At 45.3% G+C, this 15,167-nt stretch overlaps 1 protein-coding gene across 1 annotated transcript in view; it reads left to right on the top strand.

The window, feature by feature from the left end:
• Positions 1-11,591, top strand: part of COL20A1 (collagen type XX alpha 1 chain) — a 112,079-nt gene extending 100,488 nt beyond the window's left edge. Inside the window, exons 35-39 of the mRNA XM_033153994.1 lie at positions 1,290-1,356; positions 4,368-4,556; positions 9,318-9,395; positions 10,375-10,530; positions 11,460-11,591. Of these exons, the coding sequence (XP_033009885.1) occupies positions 1,290-1,356; positions 4,368-4,556; positions 9,318-9,395; positions 10,375-10,530; positions 11,460-11,479 (510 nt within the window). The 3' untranslated portion in view covers positions 11,480-11,591. The remainder of the gene's footprint in view (positions 1-1,289; positions 1,357-4,367; positions 4,557-9,317; positions 9,396-10,374; positions 10,531-11,459) is intronic.
• The last annotated feature ends 3,576 nt before the right edge of the window (positions 11,592-15,167 follow it).

Genomic DNA, 15,167 nt, shown 5'->3' on the forward strand with positions numbered 1-15,167 from the left:
TGCCGTTTCAAATAGAGTTTGGTTATTCAATCACAAAGGAATGGTCAGGCTTCTTTAAATATTCAGAAATGAATGCATTTTAATAGTGTCCACATTAATTTTCAGCTTCAGAACTCTCTGCTTGACAGTCTCTTCAGGATCTGTGCGTGGATGTGATTGTGTTTATATTTAATGTTCCTTTGCAGAGCAGTTTAATAATACAGAATTCTTGCAGCAGTTTGGGAAGGCCACTTACAGCCATAAGTGGAAGGCTTTGTTCATGTTTTAAAATGAATATGTTCCAGAGCACAAAGAAGAAAGAGAAATGGTGATTCCTATGTTGCAGGAGGTTGGACAATTGCCTCCATCTCCACAATTCTTTGATTTCATTGTTAATTGCTAATGTCCGGCCTGCCTGCTCTGACTCTCACCTGCTATTTTATTTATTTATTACATTTTATCCCACCTTTCTTGCATTGAGATTGCAGGGGGTTGGACTAGATGACCTTTGAGGTTCCTTCGAACTCTAGAATTCTATAATTCCTCCAAGGAGCGTGCATCCTCCTCCTCCTCCCCCATTTTGTCCTCACAACCAGCCTGCGAGGTAGGCTAGTTTGAGAGCGAGTGACTGGCCCAGAGTCACCCAGTCCAGCTTCATGGCCAAGTGGGGATTTGAACCCAAGTCTGTGGGTTAAACCACAGAGCCTAGGGCTTGCTGATCAGAAGGTTGGCGGTTCGAATCCCTGCCACGGGGTGAGCTCCCGTTGCTCAGTCCCAGCTCCTGCCCACCTAGCAGTTCGAAAGCACGACAAAGTGCAAGTAGATAAATAGGGACCACTCCGGCGGGAAGGTAAACGGCATTTCCGTGCGCTGCTCTGGTTCGCCAGAAGCGGCTTAGTCATGCTGGCCACATGACCCGGAAGCTGTACGCCGGCTCCCTCGGCCAGTAACGCGAGATGAGCGCCACAACCCCAGAGTCGGACACGACTGGACCTATTTATCTACTTGCACTTGGATGTGCTTTCAAACTGTTAGGTTGGCAGGAGCAGGGACCGAGCAACGGGAGCTCACCCTGTCATGGGGATTCAAACCGCCGAGCTTCTGATCGGCAAGCCTTAGGCTCTGTGGTTTAACCCACAGCGCCACCCACGTCCCTTCGGTGAGAAGGTAGCGAACTGCAATATATCAGATGGTTTTGAATGGCATGCTCCAAAGAACGAGAGATGTGCAAAACCTGACTGACTGTTTTTACTTTTCTCATATGCTGGCATTGATTTCCCCACCCACTTTCTCCCCCCCCCCCCCCTTAGGGTGAAGCCCAGTCCTTAGCCACAATCTATCATCTGGTTAATCAGGCTTGTGAGCGCCTAATTCAGTGTAAGTACATCTCTGTCCAACAGCCTGAACAACTAACCAGCTTCCCGTTTCTGTGTCTCTCTCCTCTGAACAATTTATCTTGTAAAGTTGGCTGATAGTACCAAAATCCACCCCTTAATTCAGATTATAAAGAGTTCCATTGCTTAATCTGTGGATAAGGGTGGAAGGAATTCAATTCAGTTTGCATTTAAAAGTGCATCTACTTAATTTGCACTTCTGGAAACAAACAGGAACGTGCAAACTGATACCCAGCCTTCCTTCAAAATGTTCACTTTTCTGGATTTTGCAATGTAGCTATCCAACCTAAACAATTATTCAAAAAACAAAAAAACCACATACGTTAATGAACATAAGATACAAGAACGCACTGTAAAATATAAATATTAGGCAAAATTACCTGCAAGAGAAGGGGTATATTAGGAGACATTTGCACCTGAAATTTCACGAGGACTTTTTTTAAAAAAACTGCAAACTGATCTAGAAATCAGTTGGGGGAAATGGGAAAGTGGGAGAAATGAGAAAGTGGGAGAAACAAGAAGAGGCAGATGTGCCCATCCCTATCTCTGGATAATTCAGCTACAGAGCAGAGCTGTAAATAATACTCCGACCCTGCTCTGTTTTGAAGTAATCTGATCAAATTCAGGATTAACACATTATGTGATTATGTTTCTGTAGCACATTCCCACCTCCAGATAAATAGTTACAGCTTGGGGCAGGTAGGAGCGGAGCATTCCTCAAATGTGTAAAAAGTGATGCACAGTTCCCCATGTGTAGCTAGTGACACATTGGATGTGTGCATATTTCACGACAGGTCCCTGTATAGAAAAAAGAGAGAGAGAATAAAATGCTTATCCCTTTAAAAATGCAATGTACCTGTGTTGATGCCCCTGTTATTTATCTGTCATATTTCAAGCATCCTCCATGCACACAGATTCGAAATACCATACTTTTCTGTGTATAGGACTATGTGTACAAGACTACATCCGTGTATAAGACTACATCATGCTAAAAAGAGGGGGTCCTGTTATATATTGGTAGAGCATAGGGTGGACGTTTGATTGATTGCTGCCGAGGCAATCCCCCCCCCAAAAGCTCAACAATAGGGGACGTCTTATACATGGGGGTGCCTTATACACGGAAACATGCGGTATCCCCCACCCCATCTCTGATGGTTCTTTTACAAGAACGAAGTTGGAAATATTTCTCAGATCTTACTTTCCAGTTCCTGAGTTGTGCCAGTGGAGCAGTCTCTCTCTCTCTCTCTCTCTCTCTCTCCTCCACATGTTGGGCATGTCATGTCCCAAGTGCCAAAACTCTACCCTTAGAGCATGCCCAAACCCACATAGTCACACCTAATAGAGCAGAGCTTTCCAGAGCTTTCAAAACTTTCCATATTGGTGACACACGTTTCAGACATGCATCAGTTTTACTAACAAACCAGAGGTTAAACTAACCCCTTTCCAGCCCCGGGAGGAGTGTGGGGAGCGTTTGCACGACACACCTAAGCTCTGTAATAGAGGATCCAACTTCTCCATCGATAGCCTCCCCTGATCCTGCAGGATTAAAATATGGGAATTGTCCTTGGTCATCTGCTAGACATCATGACTGACCTTTGTCCCATGCAAGCAAGCCTGAGATTCCTTCTTAAGGTTGTGAAGCTTAGTTTACTGCGACTGCTGGATAGTGAAACTAATGGAGTATGCGGAATTGGACAAAATGACGGGAAGAATCTGAGAACAGCGGGACCAGAAATTCATCAAAGACTGGAATAAATTTATGAATTATTTGAAAGATGACAAAATAGGAAAATTCTTTCCAGTAGCACCTTAGAGACCAACTGAGAACTCAGTTGGTCTCTAAGGTGCTACTGGAAAGAATTTTCTATTTTGTTTCGACTATGGCAGACCAACACGGCTACCCACCTGTAACTTGAAAGATGACAGTATTCAATCAAACACGTTAATAGGACTGCAAGAAGCTTTGTAGATTAAGGAAGAAATATTGTTGTAAATATGAATTATATGGTGATTAAGTTGAATATGATGGCTTAAAGCAATGATAGATTTAAGAAGTATAGATTAAAACGATAGAGGTTTGAAAACCATATGGAGGGTTTGAGGGAAGTCATGGCCCTAAAAGGCCAAAATGTTAAAAGAATGGAAATAAATGTGAATTTTTTTCTATTTTGTAGGTATGTATATAAAACTAATAAAAATGATTTTATTTTATTTTTAAAAAAGCTTACATTGAAAGTGCTTGGCTTTCCCCAAAGAACCTTGGGGGATGTAGTGTATCTTTTACAGAGCTACAGTTCCCAGGATTCTCTGGGGGAAGTCAGGTGCTTTCAATGTGCTTTAAATGCAAGGTGTGCATGCAGCCCTTGAAAGTAAGCCATTTTATTTCTTTTCTATGCTGTATATCAGCTCCCCCATCCCCGATCTCAATCAGGCTTCTTAATTTAGAACCAGGTTTCTGTGTATGCTTCTGATAATTCAAGGATATTTTCCCTGCATGCCAGACCTCACTTGTTCTTTATTTATTTGTGTATTAAATTCGTATACCACCCTTCATCTGAAGATTTATAAAAATATATATTTATATGTCACAAAATCATAAACTTATATCAAAACAGTTTACATTAAACATTTAAAAATTGTAAACGATGCACTAAAAATGTGTAGTCACGCTACATGCCAGACCACAAGAGTGTTCACATGATGTCCAGCAAGTGAACAATCTGTGTATATAATTCACACGTGAGATTTTACGGGACGTAGCATCTGTATCTGCAATAAAATATGAGCTGTACAGAGCGGCAAGAGTATACCCTTTCACAAAAACACAGGTACAAAAAGCACAGGCAGATGTGTCTATACCGTAATTGCGCTGTGTGAATGTGTGTCCAGGAAAAACCCTGACATGCAAGAAGCAGGGTGCATCATGGGAAATAATGGAGATGGTAAATCAGAGACTCCACTTTCCCCCCCTCTCCTTTCCTTTTCCTTCTTCAGCTCACGTGTTGAAGTTTGACTCATTCATCCATGAACATTCACAGAAGCCAGTTCCCATTTGGGAGGATAAGCTGAAGGCTGGAGAACCTGGTCCACCTGGTCTTCCAGGGCCTCCTGGCATGAAAGGAGAGAGAGGAGAAGCTGGGATGCCTGGACAGCCCGGCAGAGATGGATATCCAGGAGAAAGAGGTATTGAAATATGTGCTTTTAGACCAACCTTCTTGTAACCTGTGGTGTCCATATGTTGTTGGACTACAACTCCCATCATCCCTGACCATTGGCTGGAGCTGGTGGGAGCAGTTGTTGTTGTTCAGTCGTTCAGTCGTGTCCGACTCTTCGTGACCCCATGGACCAGAGCACGCCAGGCACCCCTATCCTCCACTGCCTCCCGCAGTTTGGCCAAACTCAGGCTAGTCACTTCGAGAACACTGTCCAACCATCTCATCCCCTGTCGTCCCCTTCTCCTTCTCCATCTTTCCCAACATCAGGGTCTTTTCTAGGGAGTCTTCTCTTCTCATGAGGTGGCCAAAGTACTGGAGCCTCAACTTCAGGATCTGTCTTTCCAGTGAGCACTCAGGGCTGGTTTCTTTAAGGATGGATAAGTTTGATCTTTTTGGATAAGTTTAGGAGCAGTAGTGCAGTTATAATGTCTGGAAGGCACCAGGTTGGGGGAAAAGCTGACTTATACCACAGTTTCTGCATGCCTTCGTACATGATCTCTTGAAGGACACAACACTCTTCCCTTCCGCTCAATGCACACCTGTGCAGCTGCATACCACAATTCAGCAGAAATGTCCACAAGGGTCTTCTTTCCAGGCTTTGAGAAGCAAACCTCACTGGGCTCGTAGTGCTTGCCTCAAAAAGAGAAGGGAACAGTATAGCCTTGAAATTCTTCTCCGTCTCGGATTTTAACCGGAGCCGGTGAAGAATTCCCCTCCAGCCCTGCTGCCATCTGTCCAGCTCCCAGACCCCTTCGCTTGCCACTTACCGGCAGCAACAATAACAATGATCCATTCGTTGTAAGTTATTGGCGAGAGGGAAAAGAGGGGATGAGCAACAGCTGATATTTCATTAACTTTATGTGCACATAGAAATGATCATCAAAAGTAGGCTCCATATTTTTAATCAGCAGGGCAGACCGCTAAGCCCATTTTTAATAGCTTTCTTCATTCAAGGCATAGAAAGAAAGTTACCGTGTTTTTCATTTTATAAGACTAGGGTTTTTTTTTAACCAAAAAATTAGGTTTAAAATTGGGGCTCGTCTTATACATGGGTAATGCTGAGGGCTGTTTTCTTAATTTGGACTCCCCAAAAATAGGGGGCATCTTATACACGGGGGCGTCTTATACACGGAAAAATACGGGCTCTCACATGTGGGGGGAGAGGAGGGGTGGCCGTAGCTCAGAGGTTATTGCATCTGCTTTGGGTGCAGAATCAGCGGTGGATTAAGACCTTTAGAGGCCCTAAGCACTTAAAAGATTTTGGTGCCCCTAAACATATCTAATTAAAAATAGGAACAATAATAAACCATATTTTTTTTTTGGTTGTTGTTGAAATGAAACAAAACCTAGAGTAAGATGGAAAGTGTAAACTTTTGTATACTTTATTTGCATATGAAAAACTTTCTCCTACTTTTTCTAATTGCAAAGTCTTTGATCCTCAAAACTAATCTTACGCTTCGCATCAGTTTCTATACTTAGAAGAGATAAGGCATCCAGCCTTCCTTGTTGCACAGTTGTTCTGTTGGGATTTTTAATATACTTCTACTGAGAAAACTTATGCTCAGCTGAGCAATTTGTGACCATGAATGTTAAAAATCCGGCAATGGAAAATTTATGTGATTCCCCCTCCCCCTTCGCTCGATGCCCTAATCACATGCTTATTTTGCTTCATGGTTCATTCAGCTTTGTGCCGAAGGCAACAGCTTCACTCTCCAGTTTCTCCAGGTAGACCTTGGGAACACTCCTTCCTGGAACAATGGGGAGTTTCACTGGTGTTTGTCAGGCATTGTAGACAGTACTAGATGGACCAGAGGTCTGTCTTGAGTTCCCTTTGTTTCTGTGAGAATTAACATCTCCCACAGAAGTGGGCTACTTCTCCATGTGGGATGCTGCAGACCAGGTGCAGCCAACATGATAACCTCCAGATATTGTTGAGGCACTTATCTAATCAATGCTGACCATTGGCCATGTTGTCTGTAGTTGATGGGAGCTGGAGGTCGCTGAAATCTGAAGGGCACCACATTGGGTACCCTTGGGTACCCTGTCCTGGGGAGAACAGGGGGGAAAGGCAGGACTTTGTGTTCTTTCCACTGGTCTCCACATTCTACAATTCTGTCAGGCCTATGCAAAGACGGTTGTAATCTTGGCCAGTAGTTTTCCCCACCCAATGCAGCGAGGAGCGACACGAGAAGAAGCTTATCGCGCCGCTCAGCAGGCAAACGCACACTCCTTGGTTTTATTTTTGGCCAGGCTCTCTTCTGGGCTTTAGAAAAAGCACAGGCTTATCTCCCTGCCCTCTTGGCCCGGAGCTAAAAGCTGCCTTGTTTTGAGGAAAGGCGGCATTATGGCAACTCTTTGTTTTGTGGTGAATGCCGAGTCATCCTGGCAGCTCCCTTGGTTTTAATGCAAGGATTAAGCCTCCATCTGTTCAAGGACCCTCCTTTAGATACTGTTCCAGAGTGGCGCAAGCAGCATTATCATTAGAAATGGAGAGGGAGGGAGGGAAGAGAAGAGAAGAGGGAAGCTATCTGAGTGGATATTTAAGCCCTCTCCTTCGGTGATGGTTTCCTTTCCGTTTACAGCCAAGAGTCAAAGTTCTTGGTTTAATTGGCAGGCTTCAGAAAGTAGATTGCACACCAACCTGAATCTGTCAACCTGCTTTCCCCCCTCTCCCTCCGGAGCCCAATCTGATATTTGAGTAGCTCCTGAAGCTGCTTGCAGATCCAACTGATTATATTGTGCCCCAGCAGGAAACATCCAGCTGAGCTCAGAGAGGGAAAATTAGGTAGCATGTAGTTGGCCTCTTGTGGTCTTGCAAACCGATGGCAGAGAAGAGGATGGAGAAATGGGCCTGACAGCTTGTCAGATTAGAACTTAATAAACCATTGCTGATCTTGGAGATGGTTTGCCCCCCTTAGCGAGTTAGATGTCTAGCTGTGGATCTCTACCCAGCAGGAAAGAAACGGGGACCCGGCATTTCTCAATTTAAGTATAGGGGTTAGCTGACTTTTAAAGGTAATTTGTGAAATGTTGCACATAAGCAGAAGAATAAAGGCCATGGGTTGCACCCTAGAAAATAAATTGGCCAAGATGGCTCACAGATGAGAAGAATTTAAGAATGATAAGATGAAAGGAGTCAAAAGGGAAGATGGTACAATACAAAAGTCTGGCGCCACTTTAGGATGCGTTAAGAGGAGCATTCAGCTTCACCCGTGCCGCAGGAAGCTGCATATATAAGTGGCCTTCTGCAAGTATCGCCAAAGCAAAGGGCATATCAGGTTGCCTATGGGCTGCTGTATTGCAGTAGCTCAATGGAGTCACATTTAAATCCCTTGTGAAGAAAGGCTGCGGTGTTTTGGACTTTTAATTTGGAGAAAGGGCAACTAAGAGGTGGCAGTGTAGAATAGATTATGTCTGGCATGGAGAAAGTGGATAGAGAAAAGTTTCCCACGCCTATTTTGTAGCACTAAAACTCATGGGCATCCAGTGAAGCCAGATGTTGGAAGGTTCAGGACAGTTCAAACGAACTTTTTTATACAGCACAAACTGTGGAACTCCCTGCCACAGGAGGCGGCGATGGCCACCAACTTGGATGGCTTGAAAAGAGGATTGGATAAATTCATGGAGGATATGGCTGCCAGTGGCTACTGGCCATGGCTATGAACTGCCTCCACCCTCCTCGAAAACAAACCTCTGTGCTGCTATTAGCATTGAGGAAAGCTCTATGTTGGCTACAAGAAAAGATTTTTTCAAGACTTTCATAGAGGGGGTGCTGTGGGCCACATTAAAAAAACGCATGGGCCACATCCAGCTCACAGGCTGGTGGCTCCTCATCCCTGGCACCCCCCCCCAAACTGGTTTTTTTGACTACAGAACTCCCACCAGCCCCAGTCATGCTGGCTAGCAATGATGGGATTTGTAGTCCAAAACAACTGGAATGCACCAGGTTGGGGAAGATTACTTTGTGCTGTAGCCTTGGTGGTTCACCACAAATAGAGGCTGTTTCCAGATCTGTGGGTTCCCAATTTCAGCCCAATATTGCCCGATAGTCTGTGCATTGTGGCCAAGGTTCTGGTGCTTTTAATAGCGTTTTGCTAAACACTGGTCTGGCTTCCCTTTGCGTGAAAGAGGATTCAAGAGGAGCTCTATGTTCACACTCACAACCATGAAAAGAAAGAAGCTGCTAATCGCTTGAGCTGTCTATTATCTTGATGCATATTAGCAGCTGTTATGTTTTCTTGTTTGCTGTCACTTCACCTGGAGTGCTATTTTCGGGTTTGATTGCCACATTTGAAGAATAGTACTAAAGACGGTAGATAAAAAGCAGTGTTTGCCACTAGGTTTTGCCTAAAGCAAGATCCGAGGCAGAATTGGGCTGGTCTGCTCAGGCGAAAACAAATGCAGGAATTTTGAGCGAAGCCAAAACAGCTTCATTGACGTGAAATTTGTTGGGTTTGTGTGTGTGTTGAGGAAGAGTTTTGTGGGTCTGTATTTCACCTAAAGCAAAATTGGGAGGCTCCGTGTCAGGAAAAGCAGCTGCAAGTGTATAGATGTCAAAAAACATTTTGGTAAAATTAGGGGAATTGGGTCATCTAGCCCAACTCCCTGATAGATGCCCATCCAACCTCTGTTTAAAAACCTCCAAAGACTGCCAGGAATCCAGTAGGAAATTAGCAACTGAGCATTGGTAAGAGACTCATTCCCAAACCTAGGAATCCTTACTCAACAGGTGCCTCTGGACCCAAAGGGGAGAAAGGTTCTCCTGGAACAAATGAGGAAGGTTCTCAAGGACCTAGAGGTCGAACAGGTACAGTACATTTTATTGAATTTATTTTATGTACCACCTCTCAGGATGTTATTACCCATAAATGCATCACTGGTGAAGAGAAAGAAGGAAGCATTCCTGTCCTGTCTCAAGAAAGGGACCTTGCCTTCTTCTGCAGCCTTTGTCCCCTATGGGTCTTGGGTGGCAAGGCTGCCTTGGAGCATCCAACCCATGTATCAGAGGAGGGCAGCAAAGTTGTGCCCTGCAGTAAGGAGAGTCCTGAAGGCAGTCCTGGCAGTTCTTCCTCTAAGGACAGAGCCAGAGCCTCATCCTCCTTGGAGTCTGTCACACAGGGCATGGTCCTAGGTCATGACACTGACATGCTAAAACGCCCTTAGTACTCTAGTACTAAGTGTTGGGTGTACATTCAGACAGCCATGGCACTAGAGTCAGGTGGTAGAGAAGCAGCATGAGCTCCTCCTGCTCTTCACTGTGCAAAGAGCCTCCATTGAAAATTGAACCCTCCACATGAAGCATCTGAAGCCATGACTGCCTTGCTTGTGTGATGCTCCCCATTAAAAAAAGCACCGGGGGGGGGAGTTAAATGAGTCGCCTTCTGCTTGGCAACTCACATTGGTTGACACCATGAACTATCTGTATGGTAGAGGGCATTCGGTTCTAATCTAACGCTGGATCCCATGGGACAAGCTGGGCCAGGATTTCCAGGACCATGGACAGCTCTGCAATGAGCAACTTGCTCAAACAAAGGCTCAGAGCAGACGGAACCTCTTTAAGTCCTTGTCCCCAGACTACCTCTCCCAGTTTCAAGAGGTTCACCTCCATGGGCCAATTTGGACAAGTGAGCAGGACTCTGAATAGTAGCAGGGCCAATGCTGGTCCTCTCCCATGCTGCAACAAAGCTGTTAGTTCTGTGTGTGTCTTTTCTTCCTCCTGATGGTTCAAAATTCAGCAGCAATCTGGACTGAGGGTCTGGTACTTCTGGTGTCCCTCCCCCCCACAGGTCCAGCAGGAGAAGAGATGCTTGGCAAGCAAGGCTCAAAGGGATCCCCTGGCAGCACCGGTCCCCCTGGGTTTCCTGGAGCAAGAGGTCAACCAGGAGAGCCTGGCCATGGAGGCGGTTGTGTCCTTTCAGGGTGCTATGAAGAGAGTACAATAGGTAAATGCTTTTTTGAATCCAAGAAAGATCCAGAGAGCAGGGTTCCCCTTCTGCCACAAGGCTTTCTTGAATTCTCCTTCCCACTTCGGCTTCTCCAAAAAGTTGTGCTTGCAAGGGGTGTGACAGGAGACCTTCCATAATTCTGGGTTATGGGTGGGAATTCTTCAGCTGGAGAGGAAATGGATAGACACCGGAGACCCTCTGCACTTGCAAGAGAGGATGCGTCTTCTGCTTACGCAAGGGATTCTCCCACAGTGTTAGCAGCAGAAGCAGCAAAAAGAGCAGGCTTCCTCAACCTTGCCCCTCCAGATGTTTTGAGACTACAACTCCCATCATCCCTGACCACCGGTCCTGCTAGCTAGGGATCATGGGAGTTGTAGGCAAAAAAACATCTGGAGAGCCGAGCTTGAGGATGCCTGAAATAGAGACGTTACAGCAGGCATAGGCAAACTTGGCCCTCCAGATGTTTTGGGACTACAACTCCCATCATCCCTAGCTAACAGGACCAGTGGTCAGGGATGATGGGAGTTGTAGCCCCAAAACATCTGGAGGGCTGTGTTTGCCTATGCCTGCTTTACAGTGTGGGTTGAAACAAAATTTCCCAGTGACAAGCCTATAACAGGTGACTGGAGGGCCGTAAGTACAGCAAGGGTAGGAAGGTGGGGAAAGAAGAACAGGGGGAGGAGTCCAGTGATGAAATCTGAGCTCTGTGGTAACAGCCCCAACAGTATACCCTGAAGTAAGAATTTATTGGCACTCTGAGCATCATCTGGAATGTGGGGCAGGGTGGATGAACGTAGAATGAGTATAACAGGCACATTATAGAGGCTACCTTAGCCACATATAAGGAAGAGATGCACACACCTCGGGGATTTCCACTCTCTGCTCTTTTGTATTTCTTAAGCACTTTGTCCTCATTTTGTCTCCAGATGCAGGGTTGATCCCCTAATGGCTGGTATACAGGATGCTGCAGACTGACCTTTGGTGTCCCAGGCCCCTCTGCTGTAAACTTCTATTTACCTATAGGACAGCTGTGACTTGAAGATTCACATTTTCCCTTCCCCCCCCCACCATAAAATGGCACTGTTTTTGTCTAATTGTTTTGTCTCTTCCTTGGCAAAATTGCCAAGATGCTCTACGTATAATACCCAGACCTGCATCTCTGTAGCTTTTAATTAGCCACCAGCTAATTAACCACAAAGTGGTTAAAGCAATGCTCTCACGGAGTGGTCCTAAACTCCTGAGAAGGGTGGCTGGATGGTGGTTGGATGCTGTGGTCCTCCCTCTCTGCAGCCAGAGAGGGACGCTTGCAGTTGAAGGGAGGGGGCTGATGTCAGAGGTCTCCCCAATGTGGTGGTGGACAGTTCCAAGGGTGATAAAGTAGAAAGTTGGGGTGGGTGCATGTTGAAACAGATCAAGCAATGCAGTGGCAGGCTGAGAGTTGGATCTGCCGGATCTAAGGTGCCCCCCCCCCCCACTGATACACTGAGCATTTTAATTAATTTTTACTTGACAAGATCTGCATACTGCTTAATTGATTATTTTTTTCAAAAGCCCTCCAACCGTTTTACACGGCAATAGAGAAAATCTTCATGAAAAACTGCTTTGAAAACAAATTGATGCAACATTCGTCATCATTACAACCAGCAGTTTAAAAACGGATATAAATAACAAAATTGTGTGTTAGAATCGCACATTGAAACATGTCTCCTGAATTGGGGGAGGGGGGAAACCAATGGGTGGGGGAGAAATACTCCTCCCCCTGCTTCAAAAGAATTTAATAATGCACAAGCACACTCCTTCCAGCTTGGCCAGAAGAGGCCTAGCAGGGCTGTGGAAGAAGAGGAAGAAGAAGAAGAAGAAGAAGAAGAAGAAGAAGAAGAAGAAGAAGAAGAAGAAGAAGAAGAAGAAGAAGAAGAAGAAGAGGAGGAGGAGGAGGAGGAGGAGGAGGAGGAGGAGGAGTTTGGATTTGATATCCCGCTTTATCACTACCCGAAGGAGTCTCAAAGCGGCTAACATTCTCCTTTCCCTTCCTCCCCCACAACAAACACTCTGTGAGGTGAGTGGGGCTGAGAGACTTCAAAGAAGTGTGACTAGCCCAAGGTCACCCAGCAACTGTATGTGGAGGAGTGGAGACACGAACCCGGTTCACCAGATTACGAGACTACCGCTCTTAACCACTACACCACACTGGCTCTCAGTCCGTTCTTCCTGCAGCCCTCATAGGATTCCTCTACCTGGAAACCCAGTTTGTAGCATTGCAGTAGATCACTTGGTGCGATCCAGCCTTCTTAAATTCAGTTGGCTTCGTTCCATTGGCTATCTCAGGGAATGGAGTACAGGTACTGTATGCACTCTAACACTCTTGCGGCCAAAGAGGAAAACCAGTTGTGCAGATTGCCTAATGGTTCCCCTGTTCAGTACACACACACACCCGGCAATTACAGTTTCTAGAAAAGCTCCCATTGACACTAATGGAAGTTTTAAAAAGTCTACTTAAGGCATGGGGTGGTTTCCAGGGAAGTCACAACATATAGGGAAGAAAGGTTTAGCCCTCCCAACTTCCCCTTTTCCAACACCAGGTCTCAATAAGGTTTCCATTGTCCCCGCTGTGTGGACTATGGGGCAGAGTTGAGAAACCAAGGGATGGATGGTGAGCCCCCCCCCCCAATGGGTCAGAGGTTCCCCCATCCCATTGTGGCCCAAACGAGATTGCTGCCCTTTCTGAGGACCACATGCAATGTTGTATCTTTCAGACAAGAAGTGGGAAGGGGTGGGGAAGTGTTCCTAAATATAGGTAACAAGAAGTCGCAGGAACCCAAGTGACTGAAATGGTATCATTTTTTTATTACTATTATTATGCATCTTGACATATGTAAGTATATGAGTGCAGAATGCAATTTATGAAATAACCATTTACAAAAGCTAATTCTCCATTATATAAGAAGCAATGAAGTTCTCCCCCATGCCTTTTAACATCTATATGAAACCGCTGGGAGAGATCACCAGGGGGTTTGGGCTGGGTGTTCATCAGTATGTGGATGATGCCCAGCTCTAACTCTCTTTTAAATCAGAACCAGCGAAGGCGGCGAAGGTCCTGGAGGCGGTTGGAGGTTGGATGGCGGCTAACAGATTGAGGTTAAATCCTGACAAGATAGAAGTACTATTTTGGGGGGACAGGGGGCGAGTGTGTGTGAGGGACTCCCAGGTCCTGAAGCCTGGGAGTCATTTTGGACTCACAGCTGTCCATGGAGGTGCAGGTCAATTCTGTGTCCAGGGCGGCTGTCTACCAGCTCCATCTGGTACACAGGCTGAGACCCTACCTGCCTGCAGACTGTTTCGCCAGAGTGGTGCATGCTGTAGTTATCTCCCGCTTAGACTACTGCAATGTGCTCTATGTGGGGCTACCTTTGAAGGTGACCCAGAAACTACAACTAATCCAGAATGCGACAGCCAGACTGGTGACTGGGAGTGGCCGCCGAGACCATATAAAACTGGTCTTGAAAGACCTACATTGGCTCCCAGTACGTTTCTGAGCACAATTCAAAGTGCTGGTGTTGACCTTTAAAGCCCTAAACCGCCTTGGCCCAGTATACCTGAAGGAGTGTCTCCACCCCCATCATTCAACCCTGAGGTCCAGCTCCGAGGGCCTTCTAGTGGTTCCCTCCCTGCGAGAAGTGAGCTTACAGGGAACCATGCAGAGGACCTTCTCGGTAGTGGCGCCCGCCCTGTGGAACGCCCTCCCATCAGATGTCAAGGAAATAAACAACTATTGGACTTTTAGAAGACATCTGAAGGCAGCTCTGTTTAGGGGACTTTTTAACGTTTGAAGTTTTATTCTGTTTTTAGTGTTCTGTTGGAAGCCGCCCAGAGTGACTGGGGAAACAGAGCCAGATGGGCGGGGTACAATAATAAAATTATTATTATTATTATTAAGGTAATAATTGATGATATCTGGGATAGTTGGAATATTCTCCCCAGGGAGGCTTGCCTGGACCCATCATTGCATATCCGGGGGGGGGGGGGGTCATCAGGCCATTGGCTTTTATCTATATGGCCTTTTTGTGTGGGTGGGGTGTTTTTATGTGATTTTTTTAAAAAATAAAAAATACTGGTTTCAAAGTATCAATTTTGTTTGAATATATTTTTCTTAAAATATTTTCAGTTGCTTTGAGTTGCCATGGCAGAAAAAAGCAACTAATAAATTTGATAAATAATAGTGTCTATAACTAGTTCCGTGCTTCTTCAGAAACAAATTGGAGAACTACTCCCGGCTGACAATGAAATTGAGGAACTTCATTGTTTCTTATATAGTCTGGAGAATTTGTTCTTGTAAAAATAATTGCTGTATTTACTCGAATCTAATGCTCACCTTTTTTGGCCAAACTGGGTTGTGAAAATTAAGGTGCACATTAGATTTAATGGCACATTTACATTTGCCGGCAAATACTTTTTTTGTTGTTGTTTCAAGGTTCTGAAAATTGAGGTGCGCATTAGATTCGATGGTGCATTAAACTCGAGTAAATATGTTGACATGTATAGCAATAATAATTATTTTTGTACCATTTAATTGTCCTTTGAATTCCTGTGGCATTGGCTTGCATGCATCCATGGGTCAGGGCCCCTTAGTGAATTGC

Source organism: Lacerta agilis, chromosome 6 (assembly GCF_009819535.1).
Source record: "Lacerta agilis isolate rLacAgi1 chromosome 6, rLacAgi1.pri, whole genome shotgun sequence".
Lineage (NCBI taxonomy): Eukaryota > Metazoa > Chordata > Lepidosauria > Squamata > Lacertidae > Lacerta > Lacerta agilis.